The sequence below is a fragment of the Cavia porcellus genome, unplaced genomic scaffold (assembly GCF_034190915.1).
Source record: "Cavia porcellus strain 051 isolate PalLab524CR breed Dunkin Hartley unplaced genomic scaffold, mCavPor4.1 scaffold_4, whole genome shotgun sequence".
Taxonomy (NCBI): domain Eukaryota; kingdom Metazoa; phylum Chordata; class Mammalia; order Rodentia; family Caviidae; genus Cavia; species Cavia porcellus.
In genome coordinates this window covers 120,466,697-120,488,097 of record NW_026947487.1, presented here as the reverse complement: position 1 = coordinate 120,488,097, position 21,401 = coordinate 120,466,697, and the positions used below count along the sequence as shown (strand labels likewise).

The following is a 21,401-nucleotide window of genomic DNA, read 5'->3' as shown; positions in this document are numbered from 1 at the left end:
TCTTTTGGGTCTTCTGTGTAGGAGTCAGTTGTTCGTTCTTGTATGTATCCCTTTTATTCCTTTCTCTGGCCCAATTGCTCTGGCTGATGTTTCGAGCAGCAGTAGTGTGGTATGGACAACCTTGTCTCCTTCCTGGTTTTTAAGAGAAAGCTTTCGGTTTTCCCCTGTTTAACATAATACTGGCAGGAGGTTTGTCATCACTTTCGTCAGAATTTTCTTTAGGGCTTTATCATGAATGGATGCTAGACTTTGTGAAAGGCTTTTTCTGCATCTGTTGCAGAGATCTCATGGTCCTTGGCCTTGCTTCTGTTTGTGTGGTGAATTGCATGTGATGATTTGCATATGTCAGGCCATAGTGCCCTGAGGATGAGGCCTCCTTGGTCATAGTGTGTAATCTTTTGATGACCTATTGTATTCTGTTTGCCAGTATCTTGTTCAGGGTTTTCAGTGTCTGTGTTCATTAAAAAGATTGGAAAATGGCCACGTGCTCATAAAAAGATGTCTAGCATGATAATTAACTTTAGAACCGGAAACCCTTATGAAGCCCCATTTGAAAGGCTAGTGCTGGCCAGGATGCCCATGGTCAGCCTGCATTGTGGGAGAAGTGTCAACTAGTAGATCCTTGCTCAGCAAGCTAGTTTTACCTCCCAAAGCAGCAATTTCATTCACTGAAAACCAACAGATGTGCACACAGATATTCACTGGGGAACCCAGCACCTGTAACCAGGCTGTGCCTTGATGCTCAGCACGCTGCCTCCTGGCCACCTATAAACCTCTTCACTGGTGCCCAGAGTATTCCCCCACTCAGGCTGTGTGCATGCCTAGATGGTGGTGCTTCTGGGGATACAAAGGGAGTGACAGCACAGGCCACCATAGGATAGCAGCAGCGAGAGCACAGTGCTGTCAAGTCGCTGCCAGATGCCAGGGCGGCACTGCAGAACTGTGAGGGGCCAGGCCTCCTGCTTGGCCTTGTGACAGTGGGCCATGGGTTCCAGAGGGCTCAGCCGATCCAGAGTGGGTGAGTGGAGCAGTTGGAGGCAGGGTGGGTGGGTCCTAGGTCGTGCTCACCCCTGCATGTCTCGCAGACATGTCTCCTGATGCGGCAGCAGCACGAGGCAGCGGCCCTCAACGCCGTTCAGAGGATGGAGTGGCAGCTGAAGGCACAGGAGCTGGACCCAGCCGGGCACAAAACCCTGTGCGTGAATGAGGTGCCTTCCTTCTATGTGCCCATGGTTGACGTCAATGATGATTTTGTGCTGCTACCAGCGTGACACCCACAGGAGGGCCGTAGGACAGGCGAGGGCTGCTCAGTCGCCAGTGCTGCCCGTGAGTCCCAGCAGTGAAGGAGAGGAGGACCGCACCGCCAGATGGGAGGAGCGAGAGACTGCACCTGGCCCAAGCCTACCCTTCCAGACTGGCCAGAGGCTCGGGAGACGGAGCCGTCCCTTTCCCATCTGTGGGCGCCCCAGGCTCGGCTACAGAGCCCTGCCCCCGGCAGGAGGAAGAGGAGACCACAGTGCAGGGGATGGCAGCTCCGTCTTGGAGAACAGCACCCAGGAGGAGCCGCAGGACAGAGCGCTTCGGATCCCTCGTGCGTTCCGATCGTCTGTGGGACGTGAACCAAGATGTTGCCCTTGGCAGCGACCTCCAGGTCCAAAGCAGGTCATCGCCATCTTGGCCCCATCCTTGGGGCAGACGGGGACACTGGGACCCTGGCTTGGTGAGGGCCCGGCCGCCACCTGCCTGGTCGCAGAGGGATGCAGCCAGGACTCTCCAGCAGTGTTTTTAATGGAGTCAAATCCACGTGGTTTGTATATTTTTTTCCTTTAATCTTGGGCATTTTGTTTCTCTTTCTGAGAACATAACTTGAAACACTACAGAGCCAATAATCCTATACAGAGTGTATCTGCGGACGCTGTACAGTTTTATATACCTTCACAATGTACTTTGCTGCCTTCTAGATAATTTATTTTGCAACACATTACTGCACAGTTGTAAATAACTTATGTACTGTAACATCACTTTCAGTTCTGTGTAAAGAAATAAATTAATTAAAATGCTCTTTGTATAGAGACACGCAGTTCCATGGGCCGCACCTCCCTCTCAGGAGGGTCTGATGTGTCTGCAGCTTTGTTTCCTTCCAACTTGGTAGCTTTTAATTTTTGAACAAATTACTTTTCTTTCCAGCCATAAACCGTGACCGCCTCCTGTCAGGCTGGGTTAGCGTGGCCTTGGCCCCAGGACAGTGAGGCCCAGGCCCTTGCACAGTCAGCCGTGAGCCCTGCGGCCAGGCCAGCAGGGGCAGGGATAGGGCTGCCTGCTGCCTCCAGGAGTAGCCTGATCTCCCTGTTGCTCCTGCCTGCTCTTTTGGAAGAGGAGAAAGCAGGCCCCAGGCTCTACCCCGCCAGCCTCTGCCCCTTGCTTGGCCCAGCCTGCCCTGCTGAGGGTCAGTCCAGCTCAGCCCAAGTCATTTCCAAGTCCTGAGTTGTGATTTTTTCCTGAACCACAGAAGTTTATGCCAAATGCTCCTCATGAGCCTGTTTCCCTTTTAAAATTGAGTTTTCCAGCATGAGAGGGTCCTGGGGTCGGTGATTTCGGGGGGGGGAGTCACAGACCCCAACCCATGCATGTGTATGTGTGTGTGTACGCATTTGTGTGTGTGTCCATGTGTTTGCATGCATGGCTCCGTGTTGTCTGCTGCACTAGACAGGTGACAGCCACTGGCTCTGAACATGCAAGTACTCAGCACCTCACCCCAGGACTAGAGACCTGCAGAGGCTCAGCACCTCACCAGTGACCCAGCCACCATGAGGCGCCAAGGGGGGGCGGTGCGGGACAGGGTGCAAGATGGGACCTGCCCCTCGGAGAAGCTGCCTGGGACCGCCTCCAGGGGGCTCAGCCAAGAGGGAAGGGACAAGGGTCCCCAGCTGCAGTGAGGACCGGAAGAGAAAGGGGCTTTCTGAGAGGCTGGGTGCTGAGGCAGAGACACAGAGGGCCTTCAGGGTCCAGTTCCAGTGGTGTCTCTCCATCCAGGGCTTCTGCCCAGGTAGTATCCAGCCTGGGTGGGGCCAGCCTGAGTGGTATCCCGCTGTGACCTCTTAGGGAGAGCAGACCTGCGTCCTCCCCTGTGGGACCAGCAGCTGCAAGCATAGGGACAGCTAGGGAGGCCAGGACAGCCAAGTGACACACAAACCAGGGAGCAGGCTCAGGTGCTAGCCTCAGGGTAGGGCGACTGCCTTCCCGCAAGCTGGGCCAGCTCCACTGGTCAGTGTGTAGAACCACTGCCGGCTGCACCGCTGTGCCCCAGATCCAGGCCTCTGATAGCCACCAGGAAGTAAATGTGTCAGGCTCCTTTTTGCTACAGTTTGGTTGTCAATGCCTTGTTTGTATTGTTTCATATAACTTTCCATTTCTTCAGAAGGCATGATACACCTCAATGCAGTTACCAAATCAGTTATGACAGCCAACACCACGCACATTTAAGCCCCAGAGCGAGAGAAACTATGTAAGTGACAAATTCAGAGTAGCCTTAGTTGAGACACTGTGATTCTGGCACAGGAGCAAATGTGGGGAGCATCAGTTCGTAGAAAGCGGAGGACTTCAGCTGAAATTACCCTGTCCTCCCAGGCCAGGTGAAGGGCTGCCAGGGCCAACAGCCAGGGGCTGCATCTCACGCTCACTGTGCCGTCCACCCTGCCTAATAGCTGCCATCAGGCCCCATGGCTATTTGGGAAAGGGCTTTCCCAGGGCACTGGCCAGGGGCAGACAGCAGCAACTGATGGACGTGCTGGTCGAGACGAATCAAGACACTGGGCAGGAAGGTTGGGACAAGACCCCTCAAAGGACCACAGCACCCTCCTGGGGGCAGTGGAGGCAGCAGATGTTCTGGGCTTGTACCTTGGGCCCAGGAAGAAGCCCTGATGTCAGTGGAGCCCTGGTGTAGTGGTCCCTATGCCGGAAGCAGATACAGCCACAGGGCTGGGGCGCTAAGTGAGCTGTCCAGCCTGAACCCAGCACCAGGCTAGCTGCTGCCTGCCAGAGGAGAGGCAAACTCTGCCCATTAGCCAGGAGAGTCCTGCTGGTAGCAGGAAACCCAGCACCACTGGCCCCCACTGTGGTACTCATATAGTTCTGAAGTCAGCAAGCAAAGAGTTGGAAACCTGCAAGCCAGGAAGGACCCCATTGGTGCCATGCTGGGGCAGTCAGATATGCAACTCACCAGATGTAACTCAAAACTGGCTGTGCCACACCTGTCTAAGGAATGTGACAAGCTGGGGCAGCTAAGGCAGGAGGACCCAGCCCGGGCAAATTAGCAGGAGCCTGTCTCAAAATGATAGACAAATAGGCCAGGTATGGTGGCACATGCCTATAATCCCAGCACTTGGGAGGCTGAGGCAGGAGGGTCTGTGAATTGAAGGCCAACTTGAGCCACATAGTTCAAAGTCAGTCTGAACTATGGTACGGCAAGGCTTCGGCTCCAAAGAACACAGCAATGAATGAAGGTTCAAGGGTTGTAGTTCACATGTAGAATGGGAGAGGCCAGGGTCCAATCCCCAGCACCAGAAAAATATTTTTTAAATGACAGCACCATGCTTCATCTGTTCAGCTGTACCCAAGAGAGGGGCAGCCTGTGCTCAGCCAAATGCCAGATGGCAGGTGGCATCACTCCGTGAGCAGACCGTCTGTCACGCCCCAAAGGATCCTGCCAAAGAGTAGGGGAAGTGACCTAGCAGGAAGATGAGGACAGGCACCCGGCAGGTACCACACATCATATCAGACTGTGGCCACAGAGAGTCTCGGGGGACTGTGGAGAAGGCCACGTGCTATGGGAAGACCGTAAACACCCACCCCCTGGCCGCTCTTGACTTGGGATCTGCAGCCTAAATTGGTGCACACACATACAGGGGCCAGAGCCCTGGTCTGCCTGAAGACAGGTGAAGATGGCAGGGGTTGGCACTGCCTTCCATCCTCTGCAGGCTCCTTGGTGTGGTGGCACAGGGCCGAGGTAGTGGACCTGCTGACCGGGCAACACACAGCCTGATCCCACCAACGTTGGCAGAAAGATCGGGAGGGGTCATGGCCTGTTTCATGTTTCTAAGTAAAGGGGGTTTTGTCTGCCAGCAAAGAAAGAGTGGGGTGGGGGCCGGGGATTTAGCTCAAAGGCATAAGCGCCTGCCTTGCAAGCAGGCAGTCGTGAGTTCGATCCCTGGTACCGATAAAAAGAAAAAGACAAAAAAAAAAAAAAAAAGAGTGGGGCATTCTCGGGTAGCACAGGGTCAGCAGCAGGAGCTAACACTGGTGTTACTGGGATCTGCAAAGAAGACTACCTGGAGAGGAGGCAGCCCCGGAGGGCACCACTGCATCCCAGCCAGTAAAGGTGTCTCTCACAGGTCTGATGGGTGCGGGCCCGGCTCCGAATGAAGCCAGCAGGCAGTTGTGAGAACTGCCAGGCTCTGTGTAGCCAGGCAGCACCCAGTCCTCAGGTGACACGAGAGCATGTTGCACCTGGCACAGGAGATTGCAGAGCACTCGCTCCCCCATGAGGTCAGCCTGAGCTACTGGGGACCTCAGGGCCTCGTTACGGAATGGAGGCACCTGCTGGAGCCACCCCAGCTGTCCTGTCCCAGCTGTGGGCTCAGAGGGCAGAAGCGCATGTGAGACACCAGGCCCTGGGCTGAGACTGAGAACGGACCCAGGGGCCCAGGACGTCTCTCCTCCTCACCTCTCACCAAAGCATGTTGGCAGCAGCCAGGAGAGGAAGGGCAGTGGGAAGACAGCAGACTCAGCAATGGCAGGAAGCTGGCGCCAATCCTGAGAGGCCAGCGGGTCTGATGCAGGTCACAGGTGAGCAGAAACCGCCTTTGGCAAAATCCAACATCCTTTCATGATGTGAATCCCTAGGAAGCCAGGCCTGCAATTTCGGCACTCACGAGGTTGAGGCAGGAGGATCACTAGGAGTCCAAGGCCAGCCTGGGCTACACAGTGAATTCAAGACCAGCCTGAATTACAAGCAAGACTTTGGCTAAAAAAAATTTTTAAAATAACAAAAGAAATTTTAAAAACCCCAGAGGACTTTACCTCAATCCAGTAATACCTACTGATGGCAAACCTCTTCCAAAAAATGTTATGGGGAAAAGCTCAAAGCTTTGCTTCCAAAATCAGGAACAAGACAAGGACATGTCCTGTTCAACACAGTACTCCAGGGCCCGAGTATTCCTCAGCAGCACAGTGCTTGCCTGGCAAGCACAAGCTCACAAGTTCAGTTCCCGGTACCAAGAAAAAAACAAAACAAAACAGTACTCCAGACATTAGCCAGAGCAATCAGACAAGAAAAGGAAATAAAAAGGGAGCATATTGGAAAGGAAAAGTCAAATTATTATTGCAAGATGACATGATCCTCTCCATAGAGGATTCAAAACAATTCAAGGCTAGAATTAAAAGTCAAATTCAGTAATGCAGCAGGATACAAATTGACACCCAAAATCAACAGCATTTCTGTATACTAACAATGAAGTCTCTATGAAAAAATTAGGAAAGTAGTGTTCAAATTGTGGCATGAAGAAAATTAAATACGTAGGAATTACGCTAACCAAGAAGGTGAAAGCCCTCGACGCTGAAAATGACAGTGCCCTAACCTGAAAAAGGAGACTGAAGAGGACATCAGCAAATGGACGGATGCCTGCTGTTCTGGACAAGCCATCAAAACAGCCATATAGGAAAATCTTGGCTTCGAGCATAATTCATTGTGGAAACATGCTTGTAATCCAAAGTATCTGTGTATCAAAGCAGATTTCCTCATAATAATAAAGGAGACTAGGTGACTGGTTCCACAACCCAAAAATTATTCATATAAAAAAGATTATAATAGTGTAGTATAATACAAAATAATACAGAAAATCCAAATTATAAAGAAGAATAAATTAACCTGCACTCACCTCTGAAAACCTTTGTGGCTGGTGTGAGGGAGAAGGGTTATTGTGTGGGTGCCTTTCATCATCACTGTGAATCACTGCTGTCTGTTGGCTCAGTGGAGTCCTTTTCTTTTCATGCATCTTTAACGAGGAACTTACCCAATATCATTTTGGGGGGGTCTTTTTCCTTTTTATGGGTACTGGGGATCGAACTCATGACTGTCTGCTTACAAGGCAGGCGCTTATGCCACTGAGCTAAATCCCCAAGCCCTACTTTTTTTTTTTTTTTTTTTTTTTTTTTTTTACCCAGTATCATTTGCTTTTGCCTCCTCTTGAGGATTTTGCAGAAGTCTGACATTGCATTTTCATTATAAACAGATTTGTGGAAGACACGCTACAGCCTTGTTTGGGTAGAGCTTTTCTACAAAATTTTGCACTGTTTCCTACATTTGTCACATCTCCTTAATCTCATTTGATTCCCCCACCTTTTTCTCTCCCTCCTCCATAATCTCTTGTGTCAGGAGATGGTCACCCACAATCCCAGAGCAAAAAGAGGGAGGAGGAGGGGGAAGGAGGAAAATGGAGAGGGAAGAAAGAGGAGGGAAGCGTTGGCTCGTTGTGATCCTGTGACATGAGTGTTGGGTACACTCCTGTGACGTTGCTCATCTATCAAGTTAAAACTTCTGAAAAATGTCCGCTCATCTTGCAGAACACTCAAAAACAAGTTGCAATCCAAGGTTTACTGTACTTACAAAACTGATACATAGATTTAAAACAATCTCAATCAAAATACCAACAGCATTCCTCACAGAACTAGAGAAAGCAGTCTTGAAGTTCATATGGAACCAGAAGAGACCCAGGATAGCAAAGCAGTCATGGGTGGCAAGAACAAAGCAGAACAGAAAAGAAAACAAAGCAGAAGGCGTTGCAGTCCCAGAGTTCAAGTTATATGACAAAGCACAAGACAGCATGTAACACACTCAGCCACCAGATTACAGGCGTGTGCCACTACAGCCTGTTGGAAGACACCCCCTGGCGAACGGTGCTGGGCAAACTGGCCATCCAGGTGCATTCAACTGAATCTAGGTCCTTATACCAGAGTATCACCATCCATGCACTAAACTGAAATCAAAATGGATCAAAGATCTAAACCTAAACGTTAAAAAAAACAGAAACACTTAATCTGCTGGAAGATAAACCAGGTAAAACTCTTAAAGACATAGGCAGAGGCAAGGACCATGTGAACAGAACCATAACTGCAAAAAGGAAAAAAAAAAAATAGCACCAAGAATCAACCAATAGCTGTAATCTCAGGACTCAGGAGACTGAGGCAGGAGGATCGTTGTGAGTTGAAGGCTAGCCTGGGATACACAGTAAGACCCTGTCCCCGCTCCACACAAAAAAAGCACCAATAAATGGGATGAGATAAAATTGAAAAGCTTTTACCTTGGAGAGGAAACAAAATAGCAAACAGAAAGTTGAGCCAGATGTTCCTCCAACAGAGGCCAACATTCAGAATACATAAAGAACTCAAAAGAAAAGCTGGGGAAATAGGAAAGGAAAAGCAGAAGAAGTCTACACAAAATAGTTACACTGCTAGTTTCTCTTAGTTCACTGAAGAGGTTTATTTTAGTACTATTTGGACAATAAAATGCCTGTATCTTATACTGAGTAATTTAAAGATAAAATATACAATGTATTAACCATTGTTACTCTATCGTTGTGAAATTTTTCTTTAAAATAAAATTTTAAGGGGCTGGGGATTTAGCTCAGCGGCATAAGCGCCTTCCTTGCAAGTGTGCAGTCATGAGTTCGATCCCCGGTACCGATAAAAAAAAAAAAAAAAAAAACGAAAAAGACAAAAATAAAATAAAATTTTAAAACATAACTAAAAAAATTGGATCTCCTCCAAATAACAGATCTAATCAAAAAAATAGTGACTGAAATGAACACATTCATCTCAGAAGAAGTACAAATGGCTAATAAATGAATGAAAAGATGTTCAGCATCTATGAGCATTAGAGAAATGCAAATTAAAACAACACTCAGATTCCATCTTGCTCCAGAAATCAAACAACAAAAACTGCTGGAGAGGCTTCAGGGAAACAGGAAGCCTTCTGCACTGTAGTGGAATGACAACCACTGTGGAAATCAGTGTGCAGATTCCTCAAAGAAACTGAACATAGAAACTCCATGTGCCCCAGGTATTTCCCCCTCTAAGCGTCTTCCTGAAAACGTTAAAGGCATCATGTTGCAGTGATCCATGCATACCCACATTTGTAGCAGTGCAACTTGTAAAGTTGGAAGTGGCCTCCATACCCTACAGGTGAATGAATAAAGCAAACGTGGTATTTACACACAGTGGAGCACTGTGCCTTAAAGAAGGATAAAGTTTCTTTTTAAATTGGTACCAAGGATTGAATGCACAACCTCACGCTCACTAGGCAGGCGCTTATGCCGCTGAGCCAAATCCCCAGCCCAGGAGGGGTAAACTTGAATCATTTGTAGGCAGATGGGTCACCTTGACCCCGTAAGCTTAAGTGAAGCAGATCAGACACGCAAACTTAAATACTGCATGGTTTCTCTTACAAGAGAAACCCCAAGTATAGAGAGCGTAAAAAATAGGTAACAAGAAACATGGAGATAGATCTTGTTTGAAAGGGAAAGGGACCGTTCACGGCTAGAGAGGCCTAACTCAGGGGGCTGAGGCAGAAGATTGTCTTGAGTTCAAGACCAGGCTGGACTACATAGTGAGTTCAAGGCCAGCCTGAGCTACTTAGTTAGAGCCTGTCTCAAAAACCAAAAAGAAAAAAATTAAAAGAAGGGGACAAAAAGATGGAGGCAGGGAAGGAAGGGGGTAAACAAGCAGTTACATACATGGACCAGTTCCCATGAGGAGCGTAATCGCTACGCACTGCAACCATCACTAATAAAAGTTTTTAAAAACCAATGTAACATAAAACAGTAATTCTGGACATGAGGAACCAAAAAGCTATAAGGTGTAGAAAATAGCAATCATGGGACAGAAGCACCTCGGTGTCTCTAATCCCTTCCAGAGGCTTCGCCAGTCCAGTCAGAGTCAGGGACTGGCAAAGCAGACAAACACAACACAGCCGTACGCTGCGTATAAGAGACAGACACTGATGGGCTGGCACGACAGCGTGGAGTCATTTACACTGCTGCAAGCCTAAAAATACCACACGGTGTCTTCACGGGAGACGGTCAGAGACACCAAGCAGAGTGTTACAATGGCGCAAGCTTCAGGGCGGCAAGATTAAAATTGCAAGCACCTGTGTATACCCAAGCATAGCCCATCAAATGACCTAAGTACACGTGGACAGAGCTGAGATGGATGAGTGTTGCACACCTGCAGTCCCAGCAGTGGGAGGCGGCGGCAGGCAGGGCTCCAAGTCTGAGTCTCACCTGGTGTCTCAGTTACTTTCTCACTGCTGGGACAAAATACCTGATGCCCAAAAGTCAGGAGGAAAGGGTTATTTTAGTTCACAGTCTGTAGGGGTTTCAGTCGCTGGTGGCAGCATGGCAGAGTGGAAACAGTTCACAGCGGGGCAGCCAGGAGGACAGAGAGCCTGGCTTCTCCTTACTCCATCCCGGTTGCAAGCCTATCGGTCGGTGCCACCCTTACCTAGGGTGGTGGTTCCCTCTTCAGTAACTGTCAGGCTCACAACTGCGCTAAGCCAGTCAGCGTCACACACCCAGTACCATTCATTCCCGAAAGCTTGCCTATGAGTAACTGAGGCTTTGGGGGACACCTAAATACAAGCTGTAACATTTTGTCCCTGCCCCCCCCACGAGGGATTCCTGTGCATCCCTTTATGGAACATGTATTTAGTCTATCTTTTGTTGTTTGTTTTCTTGAGACAGGGTCTCACTATGTAGTGCAGGCTGGCCTTCACCTGCGGCAGTCCTCCTGCCTCAGTCTCATGTGCTCGGGTTACAGGTGTGGGCCACTATGCCCGACTGGTTCATCTTTACCACTTGCCAAAGTCCTGCAGTTTCGGCATTGCTATAAAGTTCAAGTCAAAGTCTCTCCAAGTTCCCCAAGGGCCGTTTATGTACTCGTACCCGCCCCTTCGTGAACTAGCTCACCTCCGACACCCTGCACTCAGGCGCCCCACGCCACTTGGGCCCTCTTGTATGGGCACTTGTGCTTTTGGCTTCACGCATGTGAATGATCACTAACTCAGCAACTCCTAACAACTGCTCACAAACAGATTGGACAAACAGACAACCGATACATGGACAGACTGACCAACATCTTACAAAATTAGAGTGCACTCAAACATTATACTGAGTTACAATAACTTCTTGCAAATTTAGAATCTATAACTATAAATTAACCAGTCGGATTTGTTACAGGCCAATTAGCAGAGATCCTGTGTAAAAGGATCCAAGTTGGCTAGGCTTGATTCAGGGAGAGGTGAAACTGTGGAACTGGGTTGTGCAGACTCATCCCGCGCAGGGCAAACACAGCAGGAATCCACGCAGGGCCTGTGGGGTAACACGGAGGCATCCCCTCCTCCCCAGGTCAGCAGGGGTGCTGACCCTGCCCACTGGGTCTGGGAGCGTTTTGTACAATACAAAAGGCTTTGCAGAGATTCTTCCTGGGGAAAATGTATTTGAATTGGGGAAGAAGAAAGCCTTGTTGGAAAGACAAGCAACTTAAGTGAAAAGCACCGTGGACAGAAAAAACCTGTGCAGGGCGTTTTCCCTTTTAATTGTTTAAAGAGAAGAGTTTATAGAGTATCCAGTTACATGACGAAGTTTGCCATGTGGAACAAAAGGAAGCAAAAACCTGTGAGGTATAAGCTGGACCACTGTCAGCTTGAAGAAAGGAAGATAAAGGGCTGGGGATTTAGCTCAGCGGCATAAGCACCTTCGTTGCAAATGCACGGTTGTGAGTTTGATCCCCCGTAGAAAAAAAAAGAGGGCAGAGAATATGCAGTGCTTGATCAGCAGTGACACGACCTTGTTGTAAAAAGCCGGGCAGGGGTTGATGACTACAGACATGTAAAAGAAAAAGAGGGGCACGATGAGCGCAAAGAGGGGCCTGTAAATATAAAAAAAGAGACATTAAGTGTGCACCTATTGCTGTGGGAGAGAGAACAGCAGAAGGTTAAGTGTAGGACGACAGTATGTGCAGAGCCAGAGTCAGCAGGTCGAGGGCTTGGGATGAAAAAGCTTGCAAAGCAGGGTAACAGCAGACAGCTCACGACGTTGAGCAGAGGTTTTCAGTAGAGAACACAGCAGTTTCCCCAAGTATTATCAACAAAGTCTGTTACACTCCCCGACGGGGGACCTGGCAGTGAAGACTGTCAGGGCGCCCTTTAAAGGGGTACGAACCAAGCAAGTTTGAAAAGTAGGGAAAAGAGACAAAGGAGCATCATGGGTGTATGGAAAGCAATGGAACCAACTTAGCCAGCCAGCGAGACTTGCAGAGAAATAGCAGAAAGGAGAAGTCGGCCTTGGTGAGTGATAATCTCCATCAAATCAGTTCTGAGGAGCGTAAGTGCTCAAGCACATCCTCCAGAATAAGAGAGGAAATAGCCCTGACAACGGGAAGTAAGGTATTGCCAGGCGAGTGGGTTAAAACAGAAACATCGGCTCAGGGTCCAGCAAACCCGAATAGGAGATGTCGTCAGCAAAGGAGGCTTGGGATTCATCTCCCCAGGGAGCAGCAGCAGCCACCACGCGGAGTCCAATCCTTGATCTCCAGGAGCGACATCACACGCTTTGGAGGAGACATGAGGCAAGACAGTTAGTTGAGCTACAGATTCAGAAACATTTCACTGAATGGGTAAGAGAAACCCCAATTGAAGCAACAGTATCCCAGTCTAATCAGCATCAGTGACACCAGGAATCACAAGGAGGCCTCTTTCTGATGCACATGAGCAGGAAGAACTAGGCCAGCTGTCCCAGGAGGTGAGCGACGGTGAGAAGTAGGAGGAAACCTATAAACGGTACCAGGCATCTCCAAGGTAGTAGCAGGTTTCATGTAAATGTCTTTTAAAACATTTTTGCAGTTTGCCTTTTTGTTTGCTAATTGCTTTAACGAGGTAGAGGCTGCTGCTCTATTATCTGCCTGGCATTCAATAGCTTCACTTAGCCTGTAAAGGCAAGGAAAGATTCAGTGGCCCCTGAATGAAGTACCACTAAAGGAACCTTAAGCATCTGCTGCCTCAGGGACTCTTTTCCAAGCTTTTAAAGCAGTTTGAGCCATTTGAGGATAAGCCTGGGGGAGGCAGCGAACTTGGTGAGTACCTGACAAAGCTCCTTCAGCCCTGGCACAGTGGCTCCTACAGGATGCTGTGATCTGAGTTCTCTACAGCTTGTGGTCCCCAGTATCGTGATATTCTTGGAGCCACACCTGAAACTGGGCTGGAGTGACAATGGTACCCGCTAAGGCTTTCCACTAGAAAGGGGTCATTTCACAGCTAAGTCCCATGAGACCCATATGCTCAATAATGCCAATTACTAAAGTACTTTTAAGTCCGTGTTCCTTGACAGCCTTTTTAACCCTTTAAATACAGAGCATTGCAAAACTTTCATAGTTGGGGCTTTTGTCCTTGTTGACACAAAACAGGACAAGCAGTTAATTCCCCATGTTAGCTTCCTGGGCCAGCTTTTGCATTGGAGTTAGGACTGGTGGGGAGTTGCCCAGAGGTTTACAGGGTTTGTGTCTTGCCACAGCAGCGGCGGTGGGGGCAAGGGCAGCAGAAGCAGCATCCCCAGGAAGAGCGGGAAGCTGAGCACGTGGTGGTCCATCTGCCCACATGCCAAATGTCATCCCAGCAGAGAAACGAGGTGTGCAGGACAGAGACAGGAGCTCCAGGCTCCTCATGCTGCAGGTTGCCTCTCTCTTCCCAGTCCTCCACAGCGAGCAGACCCCCGCAGGATACCAAGGATACCGATCATGAGCTTCCAGCAAGAGCTGCACCACACTGTCCTCGGAGGTGACAGGGCCCGCCTTCCTGAGAAGGAAAAGCAGTTCCACTTTGTGGTTCTGCTGCATTTCAGACAGAGAACTCCCCATGACTTACCTGGTGAAGGGACTTTCCGAAGAAAATGAGGTAAGGTGAAGCAGACGTGCACGGGGGCCGTGTTCCCCCGCAGGAACACTGCAACGATAAGTCGCCCTCCACAGCAGACATCTCCAATGTTGAGTTCAGGTGCCAAGCTGTGCCTAGATCCCCAACCCCCCAAATGGGTGCATGGTGAAGGCCCAAAGGAATGAGACAAGTGGCATGATCTTTAGGGCTCCAGGAGGACCGTATCCTCTGCAGAGCTTGTAACTCTGCTAGCCAGCCAGCCGACTGACCCTGGGCAGCCCATATTTAATCAGGACAAGCCAGGAAAATGGAGGAAACCTGAGCAGGATCTTAGGTGGGGTTCATGGACCCCATTACACTGTGCTGAGTGCACGGACCAGCACACAACTTTGAAAAATTAAAGGTTAGGAATATGACTCAACATGAAGGCCCTGGGTTCAATCCTCAGTGCCTCCAAAGAAAGGAAGGAAGGAAGAAAGCTAGTTAGAGGAAAAAAACAGTTCTACAATAACACATTTAAATATACTACTAAGCATCATACTCAACCCAACAGCAAAGTGTGATGCTTTCCAAAGGTGCATGGGACTCATCCCAGCATGGCCTGCGTGTTAAGCTATGAATTATCTCAATAAATTTAAAAATAAACATAGATTGAGACTGGAGGATTACAAGTTTAACCCCAACCTGTGTAACTTAGCAAGAACCTGTCTAAACTTAAAAAATTAGAAAAGCACAAGAGACGTGGCTCCATAAATAAATACAAAAAAGTTTTCTAATCATAGTGGGATAAAGCTATAAGCCAATGACTGACAGAAAACTGAAAAATAAAAAATTGTATAAGCCCATTGTGGTGGCCCATACCTGCAACCCCACGACTCTGGAGGCTGAGGCAGGAGGATCGCAAGTTTGAGCCAGCCTGGGCCATTAGTGACTTAGCCCCTGTCTCAAAGTTAAAACATGTTTTCAAGAGTCTGGGATGATGCCTGGTGGCAGAATGCGAGTCTAACCCTCAGGACTGAAAAAGTGAGAACAGAAAAGTAGAAGTGGCCACATTGCTGCTGTCCTACAGAAATCAAAACATTCTAAGAGTACTACAAAAATTAGGCACTGCCGGGCGTGGTGGCACACGCCTGTAGTCCCAGCTGCTCGGGAGGCTGAGGTGGGAGGATCGCTTGAGTCCAGGAGTTCTGGGCTGCAGTGCGCTATGCCGATCGGGTGTCCGCACTAAGTTCGGCATCAATATGGTGACCTCCCGGGAGCAGGGGACCACCAGGTTGCCTAAGGAGGGGTGAACCGGCCCAGGTCGGAAACGGAGCAGGTCAAAACTCCCCTGCTGATCAGTAGTGGGATCGCGCCTGTGAATAGCCACTGCACTCCAGCCGGGGCAATATAGTGAGACCCTGTAGAAATAAAACAAAAAAAATTAAATTTAATTTAAAAAAATTATGCACCAATAAATTATAAACCCAGGTGAAATGTCAGATTGCTAGATACAAGACATAGCAAGACTAAATCTTGTGGAGACCTGGAATTAAACCTTTCTCTTTTTTGTACCAGGAGTTGAACTCCGGGTCTTGTGCTTGCCAGGCAGGCGCTGCTCTGCTGAGCTACATCCCAGCCCCTGGACCTGAATTAAAAGACTGGATCAGTAACCAAAAATCTCAGTTCAAAAACCACTGGACGTGATAGCCCTGCTGGTGAATTCTGTTGGACAACTGGGAAAATCAGGCATGGTGGCATCCCCAGTAATCCCAGCACTCCAGGGGGCTGAGGCAGGAGGATCAAAAGTTCAAGCCCATCCTGGGCAACTTAGTGATTTAGCCAGACCCTATTTTAAAGATAAAAATGTGGTACAGTCTGTACCAGTGTGAAGGTCCTCAGTCTAAGCCCCTGTTGTCACTGGAAAAGAAAAACCAATACCAATTTTCTGATGCTTTTCTAAAATAATTTAAAAGCTGGAATACTTCCTCACTTATTCTATGAGGCTAAAATTGCCCTGAGTCCAAAAGTAAACAAGGACACTAAATAAACCTCCAGACCAGCATCTCTTACGGCCATCATCACAAAAATCCTCAACAAAATACTAACCAACAGGGCCGCCCTCCCACTCTCTCTGACAGACAGAAACTTTCTTTCTCTCAATAACTATATTCTGCTCTTAAACTCCATTGTTTCTAAAATTCACTCATCACTTTTGGAGAACACAAACTTGTATGAGACATCCAGTCAGTTGGGAGTTTCTTTACCCTATATCACCAGCACTCGGGAGGCTGAGGCAGGAAGATTGCAAGTTCAAACCCAGCCTGGACAATTTAGCAGCTTAAGAGACCCTATCTCAAAACAAAGCAACCCCAAAAAGGTGGGGATGGGGCTCAGAGAGAAGACCCTGATCCAACCTCGGTTCAGTTCCCAGTACCACTACATAAATCAATAAACAATCAAACATTGTTTAAACAGGCAAACACCACATAATTAATTGATGGGGAAAAAGCATTTGACAAAATTCAGTATCAACAACTATTTCTAAGATGAGAATATGTAATCTATTAACTAGTGATTTCTTACTGTTTATTTTTTAAATTTTGTATTACTTGTACCCTTTTTCTGTTTTTTTTCCTTTTTCTCCTTAAATTAAAAAAAAAATCAGTATCCATTCATGATAAAGGCAGCCAACAAACTTGAACAGAAAAAAACTATTTCAGCACAACAAACACCATACCTACACCCAGACGGGAAGGTACTCGGCCGAGCCCGGACGCAGACCCCGGACAGCGCTTCTCAGAGTTGGGCCCAGGCAAGAGTGCTGCTGGTGCTGCCTCCTGCAGTTTGGGGTGGGGGCTCCCGCCAGGGCCACCAGAGGGAAAGGAAGGAAAGACAGCTGAGCGGGAAGAGAAGTGAAATTATCTTTCTTTGGAAAATGTGATTTTATACATAGAAAACTGGGTAGATTTTGCACAACTAATAAGAATTCATCAAAACAGCAGGATATAAAGTCAAGAAGTAAAATCAGGGCCAGGGACGCAGCTCAGCGGCATAGCGCCTGCCTGGCAAGCACAGGATCAGGGTCAGTCCTGGGTTCAGGGAGAAAAAAAAAGCAAAGTCAAATGCATTTCTATAACAGTGAGCAGGCTGAAAAAGCAGTTGTGACAATAATTTCATTCACAACAGCAGCTGAAAGATTAAGATACTTAGGAACTAGCCGGGTGTGGTGGTGCCCTAAGAACACGTGGAATCCCAAGGGACCCCTGCAGCCACAGCTGTGAAAATAACCTCGCTGGGGACCTCACACTTGCTGTTCTGTGTGACTCCCAGGCCGTGGCAAGCAAGGCATGTCCTGATCTGGAAAAGACAAACACGAACCGGCAGAATAAACTGGAGGGCGTAGAAGTGAACGAGAAGCGAGGGACTGAGACAAAGGCCCGATGTGGCGGCAGGGACGGGGGTCGCCATGGGACCTGGGGAAAGCTGGGGTCCACCTGTGAGGGAGCGACTGTGGCATCAGGGCTCGGCAAGCAGCGAACCAGCCAGGCTGCTGGACCTAGCGGCTGGGGCTCCCAGAGCCAAAGGCACCAACCTGCGCTCTGGAGGCCAGGAGAGGCCCCTGGTGTCATCTGTGAGTGCCAGGCCTGGAAGAGCAGCAGGAACAGGTACGGGGGCCGGGAGACGGACATTGCTGCCCATTCATGGGGTGAGCGGAGCTGCACCTACCAGGACAGGACAGCGCCCGTGCGGCTGGAGAGCCCCCTGCGGACCTGAAGCCAGAGGGACTCAGAGAGGCTCCCACAGACCTGAGGGACGGAGTGTGACGGAGGGCTCAGTGCCCGGCTTCCAGCACCTGCCACGGACCCACTGCTTCCTAAGAGAGCATGGGCTGCCTGCAAGTGGGGGACTCCCTGCTCTCCAGTGTCAGCCCCTGCTCGAATCCAAAACACGGGGCCCTAGTGGGCACCGGAGCAGCAGCCTGAGGTTCAGCAACCCAAAGCCAAAGCGGGTAGAGAAGACCAGGTGGGCAGCTTTCCTGCCCAGGGACACCCGGGCACAGCCAGGCACCACAGGCACCACAGTAGTGATGCACGGCTGGGAGGGCAGGAGCCAGGGAAGCTGCCTGCCTGCTCTGGTGCCAGTGCTGTGCACAGACACGGTACCATCCAGGCATCAGAGAAGGCCCAGTGCCTGCGGCCTGCAGCCCACTCAAGACCACCGTGCTGGGAGGAGTCCAGACAGCTCTTGCAGAAAAAGCCAGTGCTGCCCATGCTGCCCATGCCTCTGCCCTGTGACCTGTGAGCCTGGGGACCTTCCACATTCCCTCAGCTGTGGAGTGGCTCACATGAGCTGGGCTGCAAGCTGGCCACTGCTAGAGGCCCACACCTGTCCTGCTGCTGCCACCTGAAATGCCCACTGCAGACAGCACCACGCTGACCTATGAGCAGCTGAGCACCGCAGGCCTGGAAGAGCTGCAGGTGACACGCAGTGAGTGCACAGCACACCTGAAGGAGGACAGGAGACACTCAGTCCCCTGGGAGCATGGGCCTGGCACTGCCGTAAAGTTCTGGGGAGTCTGGTGGGCAGGAAGACACAAATGACACCTGGGAAGGTCATCCAGAAGCTGTCACAGCCACCTGTGCCAACGGACATGACTGCAGCACCCTTGGGACTTGGGGTCCAGACACATTGCCATGCCCCACGTTGTTCACACAGCTGGATAAAGGGGGGGGGGACCACGTGGGCCGGGACAAAGTGGCTCAGGAGGCCAAGGCTCAGCTGTGTGCCCCAGCACACTATGCCCATTTGTTCCAGAGGTTACCTGGAACCCAAGGGCTACCGCTGGGGGCACTGCAGAGACCACCTGGAGGGAAGCTCCCTGGCTCTGCCCTGCTGCAGGGGGACCCATCGCCAATCCACTATCTGTGCCACAGAAAACAGTGCATTCAGCAAAGAGCTGGCTGGAGGTCTCTGCCACCTATTGAGGGTACATAAGTGGCACAGGCACCCACACCAACGTGTGTCCTGCTGCCCCTGCAACAGATGCCACGCACATACACCCTGAGCCGGTGTCCTTCCAAACCACTGAGCCAGTGATGAACACACCTTGGAGGGGATGCACATCCCCGGAGGTGCTGGCATGCCTGGGGCACTCGTCAGGCACAGGCAGGAGTGGATGGCAGTGCCAACGCAGGCACAGATGGGCACAGTGGGAGGTGAAGCCTCAGGCAGTGGGGGCACCAGGGATTCCTGCCATGTGGGCAGCAGGGACTAAGGGCACGGGCCTGTGCTCGGTGGGCACGATGTGGAAGGGGAGTTGTTGGGAAACAACATGGGCCAGAGGTACCCGAGTCTGCTCGGTCCCCGGATAAGCTGGAGGCCAGTGTACTCACAGGCCCGCCAGCAGCTTGTGTCCCGCACCCAAGGGAGCTGTCCGCCCACTGAGCACATGAAGGCTGGGAACAGAGGGCGGCAGGGGCCAGTGCACAGCAACGGCTGTGTCTGGGTCACCTTCCTGCTGCTGGGACATGCCCCCAAAACCCACACCAAGGAGGTTTACCATGCCCCTGGTTCAGGGCTTGGAGTCCACGCACAGTCACCAGTCTCAAGAGTAACAGCCTAGCGGAAGAAAGCACACTGCCAGGTTGCCCAGGGATGACTGCTTCCTGCCAGAGCCCTCTGGACAGCCATCAGCTGTAAATGCACCAGGATGAATCCACTGATGAACATGGCGCAGCACACCAAGATCCAGCCTCCCTCCAAAGCCCCACTTTGGGGCTGCAATTCCGGGGACACTCCAGATCTGAACCACTACAGGCCACAAGCACCCTGTGTTCTGTCCACATGCTGTCCAGGCTCGCGCGGCCTGGTGGCTTCGTGCACCACGGGCAGGTGTGTGCCAACGGCCCCTCAGGACTGGCAGGTGACAGCTGGGCCGTGCCCATGAGGGCTGCAACCTACGCTTACCTGTGAGTCACCCTGGAAACAGATCACGGGAAGCCAGCCTTGGAGGACCAATCAGCTCAGCGTGAGGCCTGGGTGCCTCGGAGAACTGTCTGACAGCCCTTCCTTGCAGCCCCAGCAGGGCTGGTTTGAGTTAAAACCACAGTTACAAGGCTAGAGTGAAGGCACCTGCAGAGTGGGAGCCCCAAGCTGGAGAATGAGAACCCCATTGCAGGGTGGGTACCCTCTCTGAGACCCTTCCACCCAGGCCTCAGCCTCTGCAGCGTGGCAGAGCCAGACAGTGAGTCCCTGCTGTGGAAGACCACCCCAGAGCTGCAGGGCACAGACAGACCCAGCAGATGCAGGGCTGGGTGCCTCCTTCCCATGGCTGGCATCTGTAATGCAGGAGGGCAACTCGACGGTGGCGGGGGAAGTGTCACCAATGGTCTCGCCTGCGATGGCCTTGTGTGTGCCAGGCCGGATGTGCCCACTGGGGCAGTGCTGGCACAGCTGCTCTCAGTAAACCAGCTGCTCTCCCTGGGCCCCAAATTTGAGAATGAAAGCCAGGACACAGTCCCAGCAGGAAGCCCCAGTTAGCTTATGGGACCCAAGGTGCCATCGGATCAACTGCCCACACAGGTGCCTTCCCCTGCAGTTGTGCCCAGCCCATAGGGCAGTGACTGTGACAGCCCACTGGTGTGTGACCTCCCCCACCCTGGAACATCTACCCCTGCCCCCCACAACAGAGTGCCTTCACGAGCCCCCTGGAGCCCAGAGGACACAGTCCTGATCAGATGCACACCCTGGCAGGCCCATTCCCGCAAAGTCAGAACAAAAGCAGAAAGTGGCAGGCAAGCCCTGCCCCAGCGGGTCCTGAGGTGCAGCACTGCACTTGGACACTTGCACGCGTGTGCCGGCGGGTCCTGAGAGGAATAGGCGACAGGGGCGCCCCTCCAGCAGCACATGCATGTGCCACACAGCTGTGAGCACACCACGCTGGAGAGGGACGAGGCAGGCCGGGGCGCAAGGTGTCCACCACCCACACAGGGTGTCCAGCTCCCCTGGCACAGGGCTCACACGTGTCACACTTGCCGTACACTGGACTGGCAGACACACACGGGGCTGGCTTCTGCCTGGCCGCATGAATGACTCTTGCCTGATAGTCCCAGAGATCTACCAGCGTCAAGGGCCCACCTGGGAGTTCAGAGGGACAGCCCGTGATCACGTCCACGCGCCGGGCAGGCACAACAGATGCCTTCGCTGAAGTTCAAGCTCTCACTGCCGGCTTTACAGCAGTGATTGCGCAGCACACAAGGCTCCGCCAGGAAAGAGCGCAGGCGCCAGAGAACAGCACGGCGAGACAGCCTTGGGGCGGAGCTGCACCCACGCCCATACCACCCTGTGCCCACTTATCTCAGAGCGCCTGGCTGACTGGCAGGGCCAGCGAGGCGCCTTTGCACATCACAGGACTCCTTTCATGGGGCTGGTGTCATCCAGG

The 21,401-nt window shown here is 51.1% G+C and overlaps 1 protein-coding gene across 8 annotated transcripts in view; it reads left to right on the top strand.

Annotated features, from left to right (window-relative positions):
• Ankrd11 (ankyrin repeat domain containing 11) overlaps positions 1-2,061 on the top strand; it is a 166,089-nt gene extending 164,028 nt beyond the window's left edge. For all 8 annotated transcript variants that reach the window (XM_063247821.1, XM_063247816.1, XM_063247817.1 and 5 more), the window contains one exon: positions 1,086-2,061. In XM_063247821.1, coding sequence (XP_063103891.1) covers positions 1,086-1,271 — 186 coding nt within the window. In that variant the 3' untranslated portion in view covers positions 1,272-2,061. The remainder of the gene's footprint in view (positions 1-1,085) is intronic.
• Positions 2,062-21,401: the final 19,340 nt, after the last annotated feature.